General features: G+C 33.2%; 1 protein-coding gene and 1 pseudogene across 1 annotated transcript; both read right to left on the bottom strand.

The window, feature by feature from the left end:
• Positions 1 to 2218: 2218 nt before the first annotated feature.
• On the bottom strand, positions 2219 to 3589 carry LOC143624482 (CBL-interacting serine/threonine-protein kinase 5 pseudogene; annotated as a pseudogene).
• Positions 3590 to 10049: 6460 nt separating this feature from the next.
• Positions 10050 to 11546, bottom strand: LOC143624018 (large ribosomal subunit protein eL38z/eL38y). Its single transcript, XM_077094779.1, has 3 exons — positions 11534 to 11546; positions 10336 to 10519; positions 10050 to 10206 (listed from the first exon to the last, which is right to left on the bottom strand). Exons 1-3 carry the CDS (start codon positions 11534 to 11536, stop codon positions 10184 to 10186), a joined length of 210 nt encoding a protein of 69 aa, XP_076950894.1. The 5' UTR covers positions 11537 to 11546; the 3' UTR covers positions 10050 to 10183.
• Positions 11547 to 18608: the final 7062 nt, after the last annotated feature.

Below are 18608 nucleotides of genomic sequence, written 5' to 3'. Positions count from 1 at the left end.
GTATTCAGCAAGAAGCCAAAAACAAAACAAACAACTTACATTAAGAAGAGATGGTCTTTTGATCACTCATCCCAAGAAAATAAAACTTTATGGTTCTATAAGAATACCATAAATATGAATAATGTAAAATAGAGTAAAAAATCTCTACTTTACTTGGCCTGGATGGTTAAAAATTGGATGTGTTCCTAAATCTCCAAAGCACCCGCTATATCGAGAGTAAACGATTACCTCAATAAGCCTTTTCTTCTTATTGTTTATCCTTACACCATCAACCAACTCCATCAACACTGAGACAAAGATTTATAAATATCTAACGAAAACTAAGATTGAGAGAAAGATTAATATATATTAATAAAAAGAATATATCTATCAGATAATTTGACTTGGTTATTAGCTACAGTTTACTAATGTAAAAAAACAAATATTTTCGACGTGACTAAATATCTCAATTACACGTACTCATGACTAATATGTATATCCAAGAGATTGTGACATTTATGTTGTTTATATCGGCAACTTGATGTTTTTTTATGTGTGATTTTTACTCAAATTTTTGTAATCTTTCACATCATTTTTTACTTTCCTTTGTTGATCGTCTTTTTTTATATTTTTAAATAGTTCATTTATGTAATATAATATAGGGTGAGTGTAAATGGCCTCCCACTTAAAACAATACACGTTCTTGAATTGAAATCTTAAAATAAAGTGATTGAATACCATTTCTTGGCATACTCTTGGTCAACTGTTTCACTATTTGATGTTAATTAAATTATGATTTTGATTTGTATGCATCAAATATCATCTCTTAATCATCTAAAAATAATAAAATATGTTTTGAGAGAGAGAGAGAAATAAAAATAAGATAATAATAAATCTGTGAAGAACATCATGTACAAAATCACATTATGTATTATTATCTGGTACGTTAGTTCTCTTTAACTTTAACTATGAAACCGAAAACTTTTAAGATGGCCGGGTTGGACATGTTTGGATTGAAAATTGGTCATTGTTTGTATGGGTCGTAATGCATTAACTAATGAAAGCATAAAGCTACTTGGTTCAACGGTGAGCTAAATTTAGTCCCAATAAATATATTGAATGTTTTAATATAAAGCAATCTCAAATGTTTTTTCTTAAAGTTGCGTGATGTATTCCATTGACACTAATATCATAGCTTTTTGTGAGGAATAATGTTCGAAACATGCCAACCAAAGATCTCAATAATCTTAAAAGCAAGTTAGACAAAAGGAATATTTAAAGGATTAGATAAGAAAATGTATTAAATTCTTAGTGAGTTGGTTCCTCAAGACAAGTATTACTTGACCCACGGTTAATATGAACAACTCGATTAAGGATCTAATGGCAATATGGTGATGGTTAAAGCTTTATCAAAATATTTATTACTAATTAAAACATTTTGATAACGTTGTACGGAAATGCTTTAATCTGTATTGTGATTTTTAATTTCACATGGGATGAGCAAATGCTTTAATCTACAACATATTTGCATCGAAATTTAATATCACAATATTTGTAACAAATTAATATCACAATATATAGGGATGTGTAAGGTACCGAATCAGGTAGTCAGTACTGATTTTTGAGGTTTCGAGATTGAAAAGATACCGATTATTTTCGATACCAGTACCCATTTTTGAGATTCTTAGTACCGATACCGAGTTCTATCATCAAGATGGATTTTGTTTAATTACTCATTCAAAATCATTGTTTTTATAGAAAGCTAAACCAATAGAAATACTCATGTCTATAGCACATATATTTAACTACATATATGGCCCATAATTAAAAATAAAATTGAACAATGAAAGCTAGATAGCAGATTCGGTTAACACAATTGGTTCTAAATTCCAAATCGAACCAACCATAAACCGGCAAAACCAACTGTAAAAGTAAAACAAACCATGTGTTTGGTTTAGATGATTCGGTAGCTTTTAATAGTTTATAAAAAATTAAAAACCCCTTATCTTCTTGTTAATATCCAAATCCAGGCCATCTTAGTCGACCACCATATGGTATAATTTTTCTGTGTGACTCTAAACCAATCTGTCTTGTCATCCCCGTTTGCCTGCCACTTTATTGTAATCGTTTTATAGTAAATTATATAAAACTTCGATTATTTATAAAACAATTTAAAAGTCACACGAAAATTTATTTTTCTTTTCTTTTGTTTTGTAAATCACCAACCACCAAAATATCATCTTTTACAAATACACGTCACTAGCGTCGGACATGTTACCGGTACCATCACCGCTAGAACTACAGTCATCGCCTTGCCATGTCCACACGATATCCTTCAACGCCGGTCTAACATCCTCCTCACAAAACTTCTCATACTCCAATGTGTCACCGGAATCCTTCGTAAACTCGACCACCGTCATCTCACTCACCATCTCAAACACCTCAGCCGTCACCGCCAACACTCCTTTCCGCCCTTCCTCCGTCCCTTCCATCCTCACCTTGAAATCATCCTCCTTCTCAACCCGAAACCTCAACCCACGCGCAGCCGATTCAATCCGTTCCACAATCGCCGCAGCCGAAAACTTCGACGTGAAAACCGACGCCACCTTCTTCTTCTCGAACAAAGTCGACAAATCAAACCCAGACGACATAGTTGAAATCAGCTCAAACGCGTTGAAAAACGCGGGCGAAGACGTTGACTTTTTCAAATCCGGAGATTGACTTTTCTCTTTTTCTTTCCTCAACCGAAACGAATTCGGTCGGGATAAGCCTTTGCGGTACCACGGCACACGCATTATCCCTTCAATCGAGATCCGCCTTTGCGGGTCCGCCATCAAAATCTTCGAAATCAGCTTCCGAGCTTCCGGCGTGAACCATGCCGGAAACTCATACTCCGCTTTAAATATCTTCCTAAACAAATTCGTCAAATTCTCATCAAGAAACGGCAAATACCCCGCTAACAAAACATACAAAACGACGCCGCACGACCAGATATCCGCCTTGGCACCGTCATATCCTTTCTTCCTCAACACCTCGGGTGCGACATAAGCAGGCGTCCCACACTGCGTATGGAGCAGTCCATCGTACCGCTTCTGTTCCGACAGAGCGGAAAACCCAAAATCAGTTATCTTTAAATCATCATTCTCATTAAGAAGCAAGTTTTCCGGTTTAATATCACGGTGAGACACACCGCGGCTATGACAAAAGTCAACAGCACTAATCAGCTGCTGGAAATACTTCCTAGCGACATCCTCTTTCAGGCGGCCGTTATTTGCCACCTTAGCAAACAGTTCACCACCTGATACGTACTCCATAACGTAGTATATTTTGGATTTAGTGGCTAAGACCTCGCGAAGCTCGACGATGTTGGGATGGCGAACGAGGCGAGTGGCGGAGATCTCGCGTTGGATCTGGTCCTCCATGGCTTGGTCTCTGACGTCATCCTTGTTGATGACTTTAATGGCCACGCTTTCGCCTGTGCAAACATCTCTCCCGTGGTAGACTTTAGCGAAAGTGCCTTTGCCGATCAGTCTGCCTTTCTCGTATTTGCCGCCTAGAAGCACTTGCTTTTCGGCTTCCATTGGCGATATGGGTTTTAGTGCTCCATTAGGGTTTTTTTGTGTACAGAATGGGTGGCACGAAGCTGAATTTATTTTTGGTTTTAAAGACTTGATATTAATTTATTTGATTAGCTGGAAGATATTTTTTTCGTTATGGGATTAGATAAAAAAAGAATTGTTTATTCAGTATGTTAATACTCATGAATTGATGTTTTTCCTTTTTTAAAGGTATCAAATAATTGATTTTTATTGGGCGGGTTCGGTTACGGGAGAAAACAACTTTGGAATTAAGCCATGTCATTTTAAAAGAATATATTCATTTGGTTTTGACAAAGACATAGCTGGGTTGAAATAAGTCGTTTTTAAAAAGTACCGAAATTGATTTACCAACTCTATTTATGGTGGCTAGTGGCTGCAACGACTGTGGTATGATGGTGGAGACAGAGGTGGGAGTTGTGGCAGAGGCGTTGGTGGTGATCTTGCAGTGGTGCATGGCAATGGTTGGTTGAGACGACAACGGACGTGTTAGTGACAGCGACAATAATAGAGTGTGACAGTCGGCCATCTATTACATGAAATTATAATGCGTAATGTTTGATGGGTGGAAAGAGTGATGGCATTCATAACGTAAGGTTTGTGGGTGTTCGTCCGTCCTAGGCTAGCAACAAACTAGCATACAACAAAACATTGTGTTGTGGGCCTTGTGGCGAAAGTTTGTTGGGAGGAGGGGGGGGGAACCATGTATGATATAAGACCAACCGTAGTCGGAACGTTATCGACACGTTTTGAAGTATAACGCCGGGGCACACCTCCCCCCCCCCCCCCCGGGCGTTTTGAGGTTTTTTTTAAAGCGTTTTAAGTAAAACGCTTGAAAAGGCACAAAAATCAAAAAAAATTACCGTTGGGCATGTTACCGTTGGTATTTAAAAGAAAAGAGTTAATGGCCATTTTCATTCCTGTGGTTTGCTACTTTCGCCACTTCAGTCCAAAATTTATATTTTTGTCAATTTAGTCCTCATAGTTTTAAATATTAGCCAATTACGTCATATCCGTCTAACGGCATCCAGATATGCCGTTAGTTTAAGGGTATTTTTGTCTTTCTCCCTTTTATTTTGAGTTATTGGTCATTTCGTCCCTGTGGTTTGATACTTTTGCCAATTCAGTCCAAAGTTTGAAATTTTGTCAATTAAAATCAGTTTTTTTTCTATAACCCTAGAGAGCATTATTCAAGCCCAAAACAAGTCTGCATTTACTCTGTCGACAACAGTAATCATACCCCCTCCTCTCGCATTTAGTTTCTAGACGGTTCCTAAACTCTCTCCCATGGTGGAATTCAATGGTAAAGTGGTCAAAGCAATTCCGTGAAACTGAATTGTACCGAAAAAACTAAAAATAGTTTCTTTGATGAATACATAAAATTTAGGGTTTAGAGATTAACACATTATAACGAAAATCTGGGTCGTAATCAACTATTATACATTAATCAACAAAACAATTTTTAGTTTTTTTTGTATAATTCGGTTTCAGGGAATTACCTTAACCACTTTACCATTGAATTCCACAATGGAGAAGATTTTAGGAAATGTCTAGACACTAAACATAAGGGGGGGGGTATGATTACTGTTGTCAACAGAGTAAATGCATACCAGTATTTGAGGTTGCTCGATGGTTTTTGGCTTGAATTATGCTCTTTAGGGTTATAAACAAAAAACATAAAAAATAAAAAAAAAACTGAATTAAACTGAACATTAAATTGACAAATTTTCAAACTTTTGACTGAATTGGCAAAGATATCAAACCACAGAGACTAAAATGACCATTAACTCAAAATTAAAAGGAGAAAGACAAAAATACCCTTAAACTAACGGCATAGCTGGATGCCGTTAGACGGATGGGACGTAATTGGCTAATATTTAAAACCATGAGGACTAAATTGACAAAATTAAAAATTTTGGACTGAAGTGGCGAAAGTAGCAAACCACATGGACGAAAATGGCCATTAACTAAATCTATACTATAAAAACAAACCAAACCTCATTTTTTTTAACACATTCCTTTCTCCCACTTTTATACCAAATATATTTTTACACAAATATTTCTACTACAATACTACCAAAATGTTTCCGAATAACAACCAAAATGTTCTTGTTTTCGGTCAATTTGCCCGTCAAGGCAACCAAAATCCACAACCGAACCCATCTACCATCCCGATGCCAACCGTACCCGTCCCTCAACCCCCGCATCCGTTCGACGCGCAAATGGCCGCGTACATTGCATTTCTACAAAACTCTATGCCAAATGCGGTGCCCGATTTCCAAAACCCAACCACAAACATTTTTTCCGGTTCGGGTTCCCAACCCATCCCGGAGACCCAACTCGACGACGAGTTCGTGCCGGAGACACAAGCCGTCCCGGAGACCATAGGCTGTTCGAGCCAACGCGGACGTCCGAGAAAACACGCAAAGAAGCCCGCCGGCGAACCTCGGGTTAAAAAGACGGTGATACCGTGGAGTAACGATGAGCGCGTACTATGTGCTCGTGCTTGGTTCACGATATCGGAAGATGCCAAGTGCGGCATGTTTTTAAAATCCATATATATTTTTTAAAATTTCTTAGAACAAACATTGAACTTGTAATGTTCTTATTTTTTGAGCGAACTATCAAAAAACGGGGATATTTTGGCACAAAATTAAAGAGTTGTTCCACGAACTTGGCGGGGACTCGCGTCGAGAAAAAGATTCGTTACTGTCGAAATGGGGCGACATAAACACCAAATGCATGGGTTTCCATACGGTTTTCTCTCGGATAAATCGAACGAGGAGTAGTGGTGTCTCGGACGCGGATGTCATGGAAAACGTGTTGACGGAGTATCAACATAAGGTCTCGGGGACCTTCAATTACTTTGGCATTTGGAAAGAGTACTTGAGGTTTCACCCAAAATGGAGCCAGGTTTTGGATGCCAACGCCAAAGGTGGTCCGCGTAAAAAAAATCTAAAACATCGTCTTCGGTTGATCTAGACACGTCCCGTCCCGATGCTTGAAACTTCAACCTAAGCGATAATGAAGCCGTGAATACTACCGAGATGCCTCGGCCGGGGGTAGAAGAAGCAAGGACAAGGGAATGGGGAAAGGGGTCGCTTCGTCATCGGCAACGGGTTCGCATGCCGAAATGGAAAGTCAATTCAAAGAAATGAACACTCGACTCCAAGATTTACACGAACTTGGAACCCAACGTCTTAAAGTAAATTTGAACGTTGTTGAACTACTTAGAAGGAATGAAATGGACAAAGACATCGAGATTTTATCAAGCGAGCTATCTGAAGACGACCCGAGAGTCCAATCTCTAAAAGCCGCTCGACAAGCGAAAATTTTAGAAAAATACAACATGTAGTGTTATTAGTATTATTTATGCATTTTTTTAATTTAATGTATTTTTTTATTTTAATTTAGTTTTTATTTGTAAGTTTATTGCATTTTTTTAATTTAAATATTGTTTTTTAATTTATTTTTAATTATTTAAATGAATTATTATTTAAAAAAACAAATAAAATTAATAGTGACTGGGCGCCACGTGACGCATAACGCCTGGGGGTGGAGAGTTATGACTACACCCTGTTTTTGTAAAAACCATAACTCTGATTGGGCGCCACGTGACGCATAATGTTAGACTAAGATTGGCGCCTGGGATGGAGAATTATAACTACTGATGATCTAAGAACTGAAAATTGGCTCCTTTCAAATTTGAATTCTGACACTATCACAAAATGTTAGACTAAGATTGAATTTAGAGTAATTTGTGCAATCAGGTTAGATATAATTAGGGTTATTGGATTTTAATAATCTTTATTGAATGATATTGACAGATAATAATCATTATTTATTTTATCGCCAATGTGGTCTCAAATTTAGAAAAAGTTGGCCCTCAACAGTCCCCCGTTAAAAAGGACAATGACGTTATACTTTTCTCCGAATTTCAAAATAATGTTTTAGGTTTTTTTATAGGAAGGAGGATACGAGTTGATTTATATGAAACTTAGTTCGAAACGGTGCTCCAAAACGATAAAACAATGCTTCAATTCAAGTGTTTGAACTTACATTTAACAAATATCAAGCCGTTTAAATCATCGTTTTCGAGATAAGTTTACATCAATCAATTCGTATCTTCCTTTCAATTAGAGGTCCTAAAACATTAGTTTGAAATTCGGAAAACAAATATAACAGTGTTTGTCCTTTTAGGGGGGGCATCGGGAGCCAACTTTTTTAATTTGGAATCGTCAGTGACGATAAAATGAATAGGGATTTTTACCGCTCATATTATTTAGTATGGATTATTAAAATTCAATAAACCAAATAATTATAGTTGCTAGTGGTTAATGATTTTATATTGAAGGTGCTACCGTTTTGGAAACATAGTAGATGCATTTTGAAAGAGAAAATAACCAAACTACACGTCTTTGACCACATTTTAGATATATTTGTAAAGTATTTTATGTATTTTATGGTTTAGGTTTCGAATATTTCAGGATTGTCATTTCTTGTTGGGCTTGAGGGCAAGAAATTTGTGTTGGGTCAAGCTGCTTTGAAGGAAGAATCAGACAAAGTGACTAAACACGAGCAAGCTTATTCAGAGATTGAACACGTGGAACTTATGACCATGGTTCTCCCCTTTGCTTTGATATCTTTAGCTTCCTAGCCCTGAAGGTTGTGGAATTTATGACCAGGTTTCAGTGAGTTGTGTATGGTAATTCTTCAGCCCTTAAGACCCAAAGTTTCGTTTTCAATAAGATCGGCTTTGCTATTCAAATAAAATAACCAAAAATAAAAAACAAGAAAAGAAAAAAGTCATCAGCAAAGCAATAAACTAATAAGTGAATAATCAAAGAGGATTTAAGATACGGAAAATAACAAAAAAGTATTAAGATTGATTCGCATATAATATATACGCTCATTGAAGAATATCATGCTCCACATGTTCTGCTTTTTAGAAATACATGCCCTGTCCCTCTCCAATAATTCGTGTACTTAATTATAGAATAACGATCATGGTATATGAATTATTAAATTAATAAGATATTATAGTATTTATAAAAATACACTTTATACTTATAAGATGCTCTACGTTTAATGTGCCTTGTCCAGAATTTTACGTTTGTAGTTGAATGTGAGTGTCCATTCATCCAATAAGACATGGCACCTTTAATTTTATTCTTTTAAGAATAACCACAATTTGACATGTATATTTTAATCATTTTGTGTTTTGACACTTTGATGATCAAATCGGTTGTAGACCTGCAAGTTTAATTATTAAAGGAATAGAAAATACATAAGATGTAAATTCAAATAATAAAATATTATCGCTAAAACCTACCACCCGACAATTTGTTGGCTTATGTTAGTCTATATTCTATATAAACTAAACTAGAAGGCTATATAAATTTTTAGTTTAGATGCAGAATAATGGTGGGCAGCAGCTAACACATTATTATTGAAAACCAAAATTTTATTAAAACTTGATCACTATTAAGATTTTTTAAATCTTTTGAACAAATTGTAACTCTTACAATATTTAGCTTGTATTTTTCTTTCTAACATCGTTTGACACTACTCCAAGATCTAAGTAAGCCTCTCTAAGAAGAGATATAAACCGTTTATAATAATTTTGACATTTTAGTTGAGTTATGACTAACTCAGTAACACCACAAAAAAGGAAACCTGCACTTCAAAAAAATGAACGAATTTTGAGTCAAGTTTCAAACCAAAAATCTTAAAGATACCAAGCACTAATCACCTCTAACGAGGTCAATTGTTTGAATAGATTGGTTTGATTATTTTAATTGCTTGAATTACACAACTTGAACCAATTAGATTACACTTTAAACTACTAAATAGAACAAACTTTTCAACGTCACTTACTACTAAAGAAAACTATCAAATAAAATATGAGACACTAGAATAGTAATTAAGTTTTAAGTTTGTTTCAATTAAGTTACTCATATTTTAGTTTGTCTCAATTAGTTCACTCAATTTTGAATTTTGCCTCAATTAGAACACTCAACTTTCGATGTATCTCAATTATGTCACTCAATTTTCAATTTTAGCTCAATTAGATCACTCAACTTTCAATTAATGTTCTAACATTATCTTTTTTACCTTCATATTATATGCGAATAAATAATTAAAACGTCATTAAAACTAACATTTTTCATTTTTTATCAATAAATATATCACTTACGATAATATAGTAGTTGTTCTACTCGTTTTAGAACACAAATTAAAATTTAAGTGACCTAATTGAGACAAATTGAAAGTTGAGTGATCTCATTGAGACAAAACAAAATATAAGTGACTTGATTAGAACATACTTGAAACTTGATTACTATTCTTTAATGTTTTCCCCTAAAACATATTTAAGTAGATATTATTTAGTCTTGAACAAGTTCAAAATATGTAAGTAATAGTGTTCCAATGGTTTAGAGTTAAGTTGACTAACAAAGGAGAGTCATAAATCAAAAGTAACATCAACCAAGTAAAATCAAAATTAAACACTACCAAGTCCCTTATACCAAACAAAACAACCATATCAAGTAACCACAAAAAGACACAATGATAACTTAAAAGGTCGTGCAACCTCTGAAAGATACAACTTAAAGGTCTTGCACACTCAAACCTGCAGCAAAACAATATTTGGAAAATACTAAGCATCAAATCAATTTCAAATATAGTTGTAACCACAAATAATATCAAATCTGCTTTGACTTTTAAAATTTAACAAAAGAAACAGAAAAAGCATACAAACCTGGAGGAAGAGATTGTTTCAACTTATCGGCTTTCTCTTTGTCAAAGACACATAGGGTGTAGAGGTACTTTGAGCAGCGGACCTTGAATTTGACAACATCCTTGCTCCTTTTGATCTTCACGGATCGTGCATCCTTTCTTCTTGCAGTAAGAAGAAAGTCCTTAATCTCGTGAATTTGCTTCGGCTGTGATATTGAATAAAAAGAAACTGAAAGATTAGAATCAAAACTAATTATCATGTAGCATAAGATAAACTAACAATTGGCATACAATATGTAACAATTGGCATATACTTCTTAGTGCATAGATTAAAGATTGTAACTATCACTGCAGCCCCCCATGTTTTCTTTATTTCGAGAGATTGTATACATTTGATCAAGAGTAAAACTTTGAATTACATTGAGTTGAAAATCAGAAGTAACTTATGCAAACTCCACTATAAACAATGAATGAAGCTGCAAATGCAAAATCAAAAGGGCACGCACATTGTTTTATTAAATGATTTCAAAATTACAATAAACGGTCCACTGTATAACTAAAGGTGCAAATGAGACAAACAGTTTGAGAGCTTTTTCGAGCTTGAGCTAGGCCCCAAAAAAACAGCTCATTTTGGTATCAGCCCGAGCTTGAGCTTTGTTTCGAAAGCTCGTTTAGGCCTGTCGCTCCTTGTGTATTATTTGAAGTGTTAATGTACTAATTTCACAATGCACAACCACACTCGAGCCGAGAAAAAGGCTTGTTTAAAATCAAGACAAGCCAAACTCAAGCTTCAGAAAAACAGCTCGAAAGAAGCCAAGATCAATCCTAGTAGAGCTTCGGCTTGGCTCATTTACACCCCAATGTATAACTGCATAGATACTAAGATACTTATTCATACTCCGAATCATACATGTTATATTCAAGTGTCATAACTCATGAGTGAAGATCACACAACAAAACATATAAAAAAAATAAACATACAGACGAGCAATCATTGACTTAAAACACTCTGTGCAAGATCTACAGCTCAAAACCCATGTAATCCCTAAATAAAACTAACCAAAATTCAAGAGTAAATTTGTTGACTTTCAGCAGATTTACAGATTTCAAGCAACTCAATCATGAATACAATAAAATTGCATAAAAAGATTAAATTAGAGTGAATCTAGTTTAAATGAAGAACAGTGCAATGAATTACGAGAAGGGTTAAGAGCAAATACCATTTTTGAAGAATCCTACCCTACGGCAGCCGAAGTTACAATAAACCCTAGTTTGCTCAAAAAATATATATTGTGTTGTGGGAGCACACGGCCTTCTGAAAGTCATATTGGGCCTTTCATATTAGCGTTAACAGGCTCTCATTAGTGTATGGGCATAAGCGCATTCACATTCAAATCACAAATTTGATAGAGTGAGGGTTTTATAATTTAGATAGTGGTTTAGAGTAGAGGTGCACAAATTGGTTAATCATTAACCGGTTAATATGTTAACATGTTTTTTTTTTGCCGGGAATTAACCCTTTAGACTAGTTTTTTCAGGTCGGGAAGTAACCGGTTTTGATCGGTTAGGCCGAACCGGTTAACCGGTACATAACCGGAGAAAACCCGGTTTTTAATAAAATAATAAAAAAATCGGTTAACCGGTTTTATAAATCAATAATATAAACCGATTACTAACCGGCTGTTAGGATCAGGTAGTATCCGATTATAACTGGACCAGTTAATAACCGGTTACATATTCGAGTACAAGTCGGTTAATCGGGTTCTGTGTGCACCTCTAGTTTAAGGTGTCATGAGTAAATGAGAGATAGAATACATTGATATTTCTGTATATTTGAGAAACTTATGTTCATCCCATATAATTTTTTAATATTTGTTGAAAGTGATTGTGTGTGTGTGTATGTCTGTGTGTGTGTGAGAGAGAGAGAGAAGTAATGATAAAGATATAAAAATATTATTTAATTGAAAAATAGAGAGAAAATATAGAGGTTTTTTAGTGTAATTTTGAATTTAGAGATTGTGAATTGAATGGGAATGCTCTAAGCACATTATTATATTACTAGTTTGATCATCACGTGTTACGGGGGTTTATTTAAGTTTTTGTTTTTAATTGTTTTGCTATTTTATGATGATTTATTTTATTTTTTTAACGTAGTTTGTTTTAATTTAATACATATATATTAGTTTGCTATTATATTTTATTGCGTTTAGCTATTTTCAATTGAGATGTGTAGGATTTTTAGTTTTTTAATGAACAAAAAATACACGAACACGAACATATTGATTTTTTTAAATTAATAAACATGAACACAAATATTTGTCTAATGAAAAAAGGGACGTTGGTGTATTTGATGATGACATGTAGTATCGAAAGTTAACATGCGATGGAGATGATAGACCAACAATGAAGAACATGTAAAGAAGATAAATTAAATTAGGGTTTGAGGATGAAAGTATTTACCAATAAATAAGATCTTATAACCCATTTGAGAGCTATTAGGGTTTGGTAAGACCCATAACCCGTGAAATTATTCTTTGATGATTAAGGGGTTATTTCACAAATAAATGAGATGTTATAACCCGTTTAAGGGTTATCCGGGTTTGGTGAGACCCATAACCCGCGAAAATTATATTTTTTGATTATGAAAGATTTCACAGATAAATGAGATGTTATAACCCATTTAAATACTATTTGGGTTTGGTAAGACCCATACCCGTGATTTCGGGTCAAATGCATGAGAATGCTCCATTTAAAAAAATCAAGCAATCTGGTGGCTATAGAGAATGTGGGGATGACCTGGGAGCGACATGTAGGATTTCATGGTAGACAATTATATAGATAGTTATATATTACACACACACAAATATATATATATATATATATATATATAATTAGATTCATTTCATAAGTATTTTTAGTGTGAGAAGTGTGAGAATTAATCTGGACCATTATATTTATTAATCAATGGTTGAAACAATAATAACATTTACTGTAACTAATGATATTTTGAGAGTTATTTAAATAAATAAAAATGGTAGTTTAGGTAGATTTATGTGTTACAAATTATTATTTATTGTAATTATGTTGTAAGAGTTACATTTGACCATCTTTTTAGATAAAAAAGTTTTTAAATCTATGGTATTTAAGCTAAAGTATGACATCTTTATCATCGATTGCTCTTTTAAATAGAAAGATAACAAGTTTTTTTCGCAAAAAAAAGTTTTTTAATTTATAGTTTTTCTTGGTGTACGAAGAAATTGAAAATGTGTATGAAAAATATAAGATGTGTAGGAAAAAAAAGTTAAAGCGTGTATCGGAAAATTAAAGATGTGGAAAATAATATGCGTAAGAAAAAAATTGAAATATGTAGGACAAAAAAAAGTGTAGACGTGTAGGAAAAAAAATATGGTGTGCATGAGAAAATAAAACGTGTAGGAAAAAATTAAGACGTGTATGTAAAAAATAAAGATGTGTAGGAAGAAATTGAATATTCGTAAGAAACATTTGAAGATGTGTATGATGAAAAACATGCGTACGAAAAAATTGAAAATGTGTAGGAAAACAAATTAAGATGTGTATGAAAAATTAAAGATATGTAGGAAAATTTTGAAGATGTGTAGGAAGAAATTATATGCATAGGTAAAAATTGAAGACGTGTAGGACGAAAAAAAAGTGTACGGAAATTGTAGAGTGTTGGAAAGAATATGTTGTACATCAGAAAATGAAATATGTGTAAAACAATTAAGATGTATATGGGAAAACTAAAGATATGTAGGAAAAAATTGAATATGCGTAGGACACATTTGAAGATGTGTAGGACGAAAAACATGCGTACGGAAAATCGAAAATGTGTAGGAAATGAAATAAAGAGGTGTATTAAAAATTAAAGATATGTAGGAGAAAATTAAAGATCTGTAGGAAGAAATTATAGTTGTGTATGGTTAACTCAAGAGTTAGGGAAAATAATATAAAGATAAATTTATTGTTTTATAGATTTATTATTTATTTAAAAAAAAATTTAGTTATTGTGATTTAATTAATTATATCACTTGGAAATGTAATTTGTGTGAATTTACCTATATAATAAAAGAGTGGACTTTTTACAAAATCCTCCATTTAGTTTTCACCAAAATTCTTCAAATCGCCACATGGCATTTTCTAACTTTATTTTTGTAATTATTTTAAAAAATCACACTTATAACATAAACATTCATTCCCTTTAACAAGCATTATCAGAAAAACCTAAATGGGCATTTGGGGTAAGTATTGTTTACAAAACGAAAGATTGTTTTGGGAACTTAAAAATGATAAGTAATATTTTTTTATTATATCCCATGGTTTTATAATTACTTAGCAGTAAACATAACCTAACGTACATAATTCTCCGATTTATGTAACATATCGAGATTTATGGTGTCTTATATATTCATACGTAACTAATGTCATGTGTATTGATTATACCCATATTACCGGTATTTCAAAATATAGTCAATCTAATATTTATTTACCATAACATAGTTACAACAATTAAGGATTTAAAATTCGGTTCCCATTTTTAAAATCCTTTCCATTATATTTGAATATGAATTTATAGCTACATAAATTAAAGATTTAAGCTTTCTCGCATACATATTATATTTTCCGTTGTCATTAATTTTTGTTGTTTATTGTGTGCGGACATGCTTCTTGGATTGTTACAAGGGCAACAGAATATGTAAAAAACTTATATATACTCTGTCATTTTTATGATAGACAATGAGTTATAATTTGGCCTGTGCATACTGTATTTTGGTTGTATCTTATTAATTTTGGTTGCATCATGAGTGGTGATATGGGCTATGACCTTTATTTTGCTTAACTATATTGAGGTGTCAAGTGGTACTATGCTTGCTTCTCTTTTCATAATTCTTTGTTCATGTTTTCTTTAGATTTTTGGATGTTTGAATGCTAAATATGAGCTGATAATCATGTCTTTCATTAACAAAGGGTACCATTTAGGATTTTTATGCAATTTTGATCAATACAACAATTGTTTTATAGTTGTTAAATATTTTTTTTTCTAACTATTTCAATTGGCAATTAACATTATTTTTTTATCTAACTATTTCAATTGGCAATGAACATTTAGACAACTTTTTAGAATGTTTACATTTTGGCAATTAACTTAAATATATGACATTTTTAAATATGATCTTTTATTGATTTCCATTTTTTATTATATGATTTTGTAAAACTGGGTCTTTTTTACATGATTTTTGTTGGTGTTTTCAGATTAAAAAAAGTTTTGTTAAAGCGTTTGTTAACTACTACAAAATATTGATGTTTAGTTTTATAAAGTCAATACTTATGTTGAAGTTTATTAAGACACAAGGTTGATTGGTTAAAAGTCAAAATTTAGAATTAGACAAATTCTTAACAAAGAACTTTTCAAATTTGAATGATAAAAGAGTTTTTGCCTCAATGTAGAATGGTTAAATTAAAAGTTAAAATGCATTCAAAATTTCAATTGCAACAAAAAATAAGAAAAACAAGAAGATCTCTTTCCAAATTTTGATGTTAAAAGTCTTTGCATAAGTTAGAATGATTAAATCAATGGTTAAAATGACTCCAAAATTTCAATTGCAACAAATAAGAAGAAAAAATAAAGAAGTTAAGCGACTTATGAATAGTATTTTTTTCAATGTTTCACATTTTGTAATTATTTATACTATTCTTTTTTGCTTTTATTTTATTACAAACCCGTGTATTACACGGGTTATAACCTAGTTAAATATATATATATATATATATATATATATATATATTAATTGGAGGGGGAATATATTTATATTATTTTAATACCCTTTTCACATATTTTAATGATGTATGATTAAAATTTAAATGGGTGGTCTAAATTGATTTCTCGCACTTCTCGTTGTAACTTGACAAACACACACACACACACACACACACATATATATGTATATATATTGGTATTGATTGAAGGTACAAGGACCTAACATTATCCAAGGGGGAGTTTGTTAGTGCAAAATGTCTAATGATAGGTCTTGTAGTTATAAACAAGCTGAAATTGTTAGATCTATATGTTAAGGAGTGAATAAGTTGGTAAACCAACGTATAAGAATTATATATCGTATAAGTCTTATACGCTGCACAAACTTATATGGGCCATATGTGGTTGTATAAATAGCTTAAACATGTCATATTTTAGTAATACTTTGTAATCATTGGCATAATTGCTTATCACTTGCACTGAAATTGTGTCACACCCCGTTAAGCGAATTGCGGAATCGTAAAACGGAAATGCAACAGATACAACTGGTATCAAATACATTGTTCATAAAGAAACATTACTAACTAATTTACAATATATTATATCGTTCTAACATCTTTTACAAACTAGGTGATACAATCAAACCGGTTCTTCTACTTTACTTCTAACTCAAATGTCCATGACATCAATCACCAATCAGACACGTAACGCACAGGAAATGACTTCTCATATCTGATTACCTGAAAAGCATGTTAAAATAGGTCAACTACGAATAGTTGGTGAGTTTCATAAGTTTAACGAAATCAGTTCTGCGTACCACACAGTCATAGTTTGTATGTACGCGCGTACGTAAAAATATGCATTTACGTTTGTATGAATATATACAGCCATATCCTTGTGTGTGCATATGCACACATGTAAGTTTATAATATAAATTCGAAATTTCAGGAAAATCGTGATTGTTTGTTCTTACTACCTGTTTCCAATTTTCGTGTTTAACCAACCTCTGTGGCCCCCCTTCCGCCCATAACGGTTCCGTGTTAACATCAACCACCGTGGTCCCCCCTTCCACCCACGATGATTCCACGTAAACTCAAACATTATATAGTATACACGCAATTAATTAATATATTATACACATAGTATTTCCTACGGCTAATCACGTAGCATGTATATAGACACATATACACATATAGTATTTATCACGTATCACCAAATACTGTGGCTCCCCGTCCACCCACAATACGCATAATCACATTATGTTCTTAACATTCATGTCATAATCAAGTTAGTTCGTTTAATAAGTTGCAGCAGAACTTGGCTCACAGGCCATACTCAACTTTTGTTTATAAGTTGCAGCAGAACTTGGCTCATAAGCCATACTCAACTTTTGTTTATAAGTTGCAGCAGAACTTGGCTCATAAGCCATACTCAACTTTAGTTTATAAGTTGCAGCAGAACTTGGCTCATAGGCCATACTCAACTTTAGTTTATTACTATTGTGGCCCCCTTTCCGCCCACAATAGCCCCATAATCATCACAGACCACGTTATCTCCAAAATTAGTTATGTTTAACATTACATAACATGTTTGTATAAACCTGCTGTCACGTGTAATTTCATTATGTTTTGCAAATTCGTATTATCTCCACTTAATATATCAGTCAACGATAATAATCATCTTTCATCAGCACGTAGTCAATCATTATGTTTGTAGGGACTTTTCATATATAATTGTTCAGATATATATTATGTCCCGAATCGTTTTCAGATCGATAACGTGTATAAACATGCTTTCCACCCCAAAAGTTCGTAAAACAGTTTAGAAAGTGGGGGTCGTGAAACTCACCTTATTGTAGTTCGCACAGAAATTACGTATCAATAAGTCAGATGCCTCGTTTATAGCCTGATTCCTATAAACGGTATTGTATCGTTAATACTAGTACAGTGTTCAAGCTAAGTCGGGCTGTATAGATAATCTGGGTATAGCTGTTAGGTCCAGAATATGACCATAGTCTTAGATTGTGACGTTGTATACTATGAAATGTTTAAAACTGGATTTGGCTCAGTTTCACCGTTTTCCGAGCCTAGCTCAGTTGATCGTTTATACGTTTCGGGATTAGGTAAGATCACATAAACTTAAGTAAATATATTGATTGATAAAATGATTTGATTTATGAAAGAATTTTAAGGTGTCGGTGTCTGGTTTGATCGCAGGTTTCGTTTCCGTTTTCACACGGGTTTGATTATACAAAACGCGCCCAATCCACCCGATTTGTCCGGAATTTTCGTAACAAGTTCGTTTTTATCAATATCATTCAAAAATATGATATTTGACCACTTTTGACATTTTGACATACCAGTCAGTCCGTTAAACACAAAACTGCCGGTTTCGTTAAAACAATTATAATTTAAATCTTTGATTAATCATAACTAAATATGTACTTATATATAAATTATGTAAATTTTTGTAAAAATACATTAAGACATGGAGAATTTTATAAAAATATTTCCAGAAATTTT

The sequence above is a fragment of the Bidens hawaiensis genome, unplaced genomic scaffold (genome assembly GCF_021521415.1).
Source record: "Bidens hawaiensis isolate Kalapana, Puna unplaced genomic scaffold, B.hawaiensis_p1.1 tig00000369_1, whole genome shotgun sequence".
NCBI lineage: Eukaryota > Viridiplantae > Streptophyta > Magnoliopsida > Asterales > Asteraceae > Bidens > Bidens hawaiensis.
The sequence above is the reverse complement of the archived record's forward strand: the minus strand, read 5'-3'. Positions and strand labels throughout refer to the sequence as shown.

Excerpts from the sequence above, each read along its gene's own strand:
- LOC143624018 (XM_077094779.1), bottom strand. Across the intron at positions 10,207-10,335 it reads GAAACAATCTCTTCCTCCAG|GTTTGAGTGTGCAAGACCTT; the intron begins GTTTGTATGCTT and ends GTTTTGCTGCAG.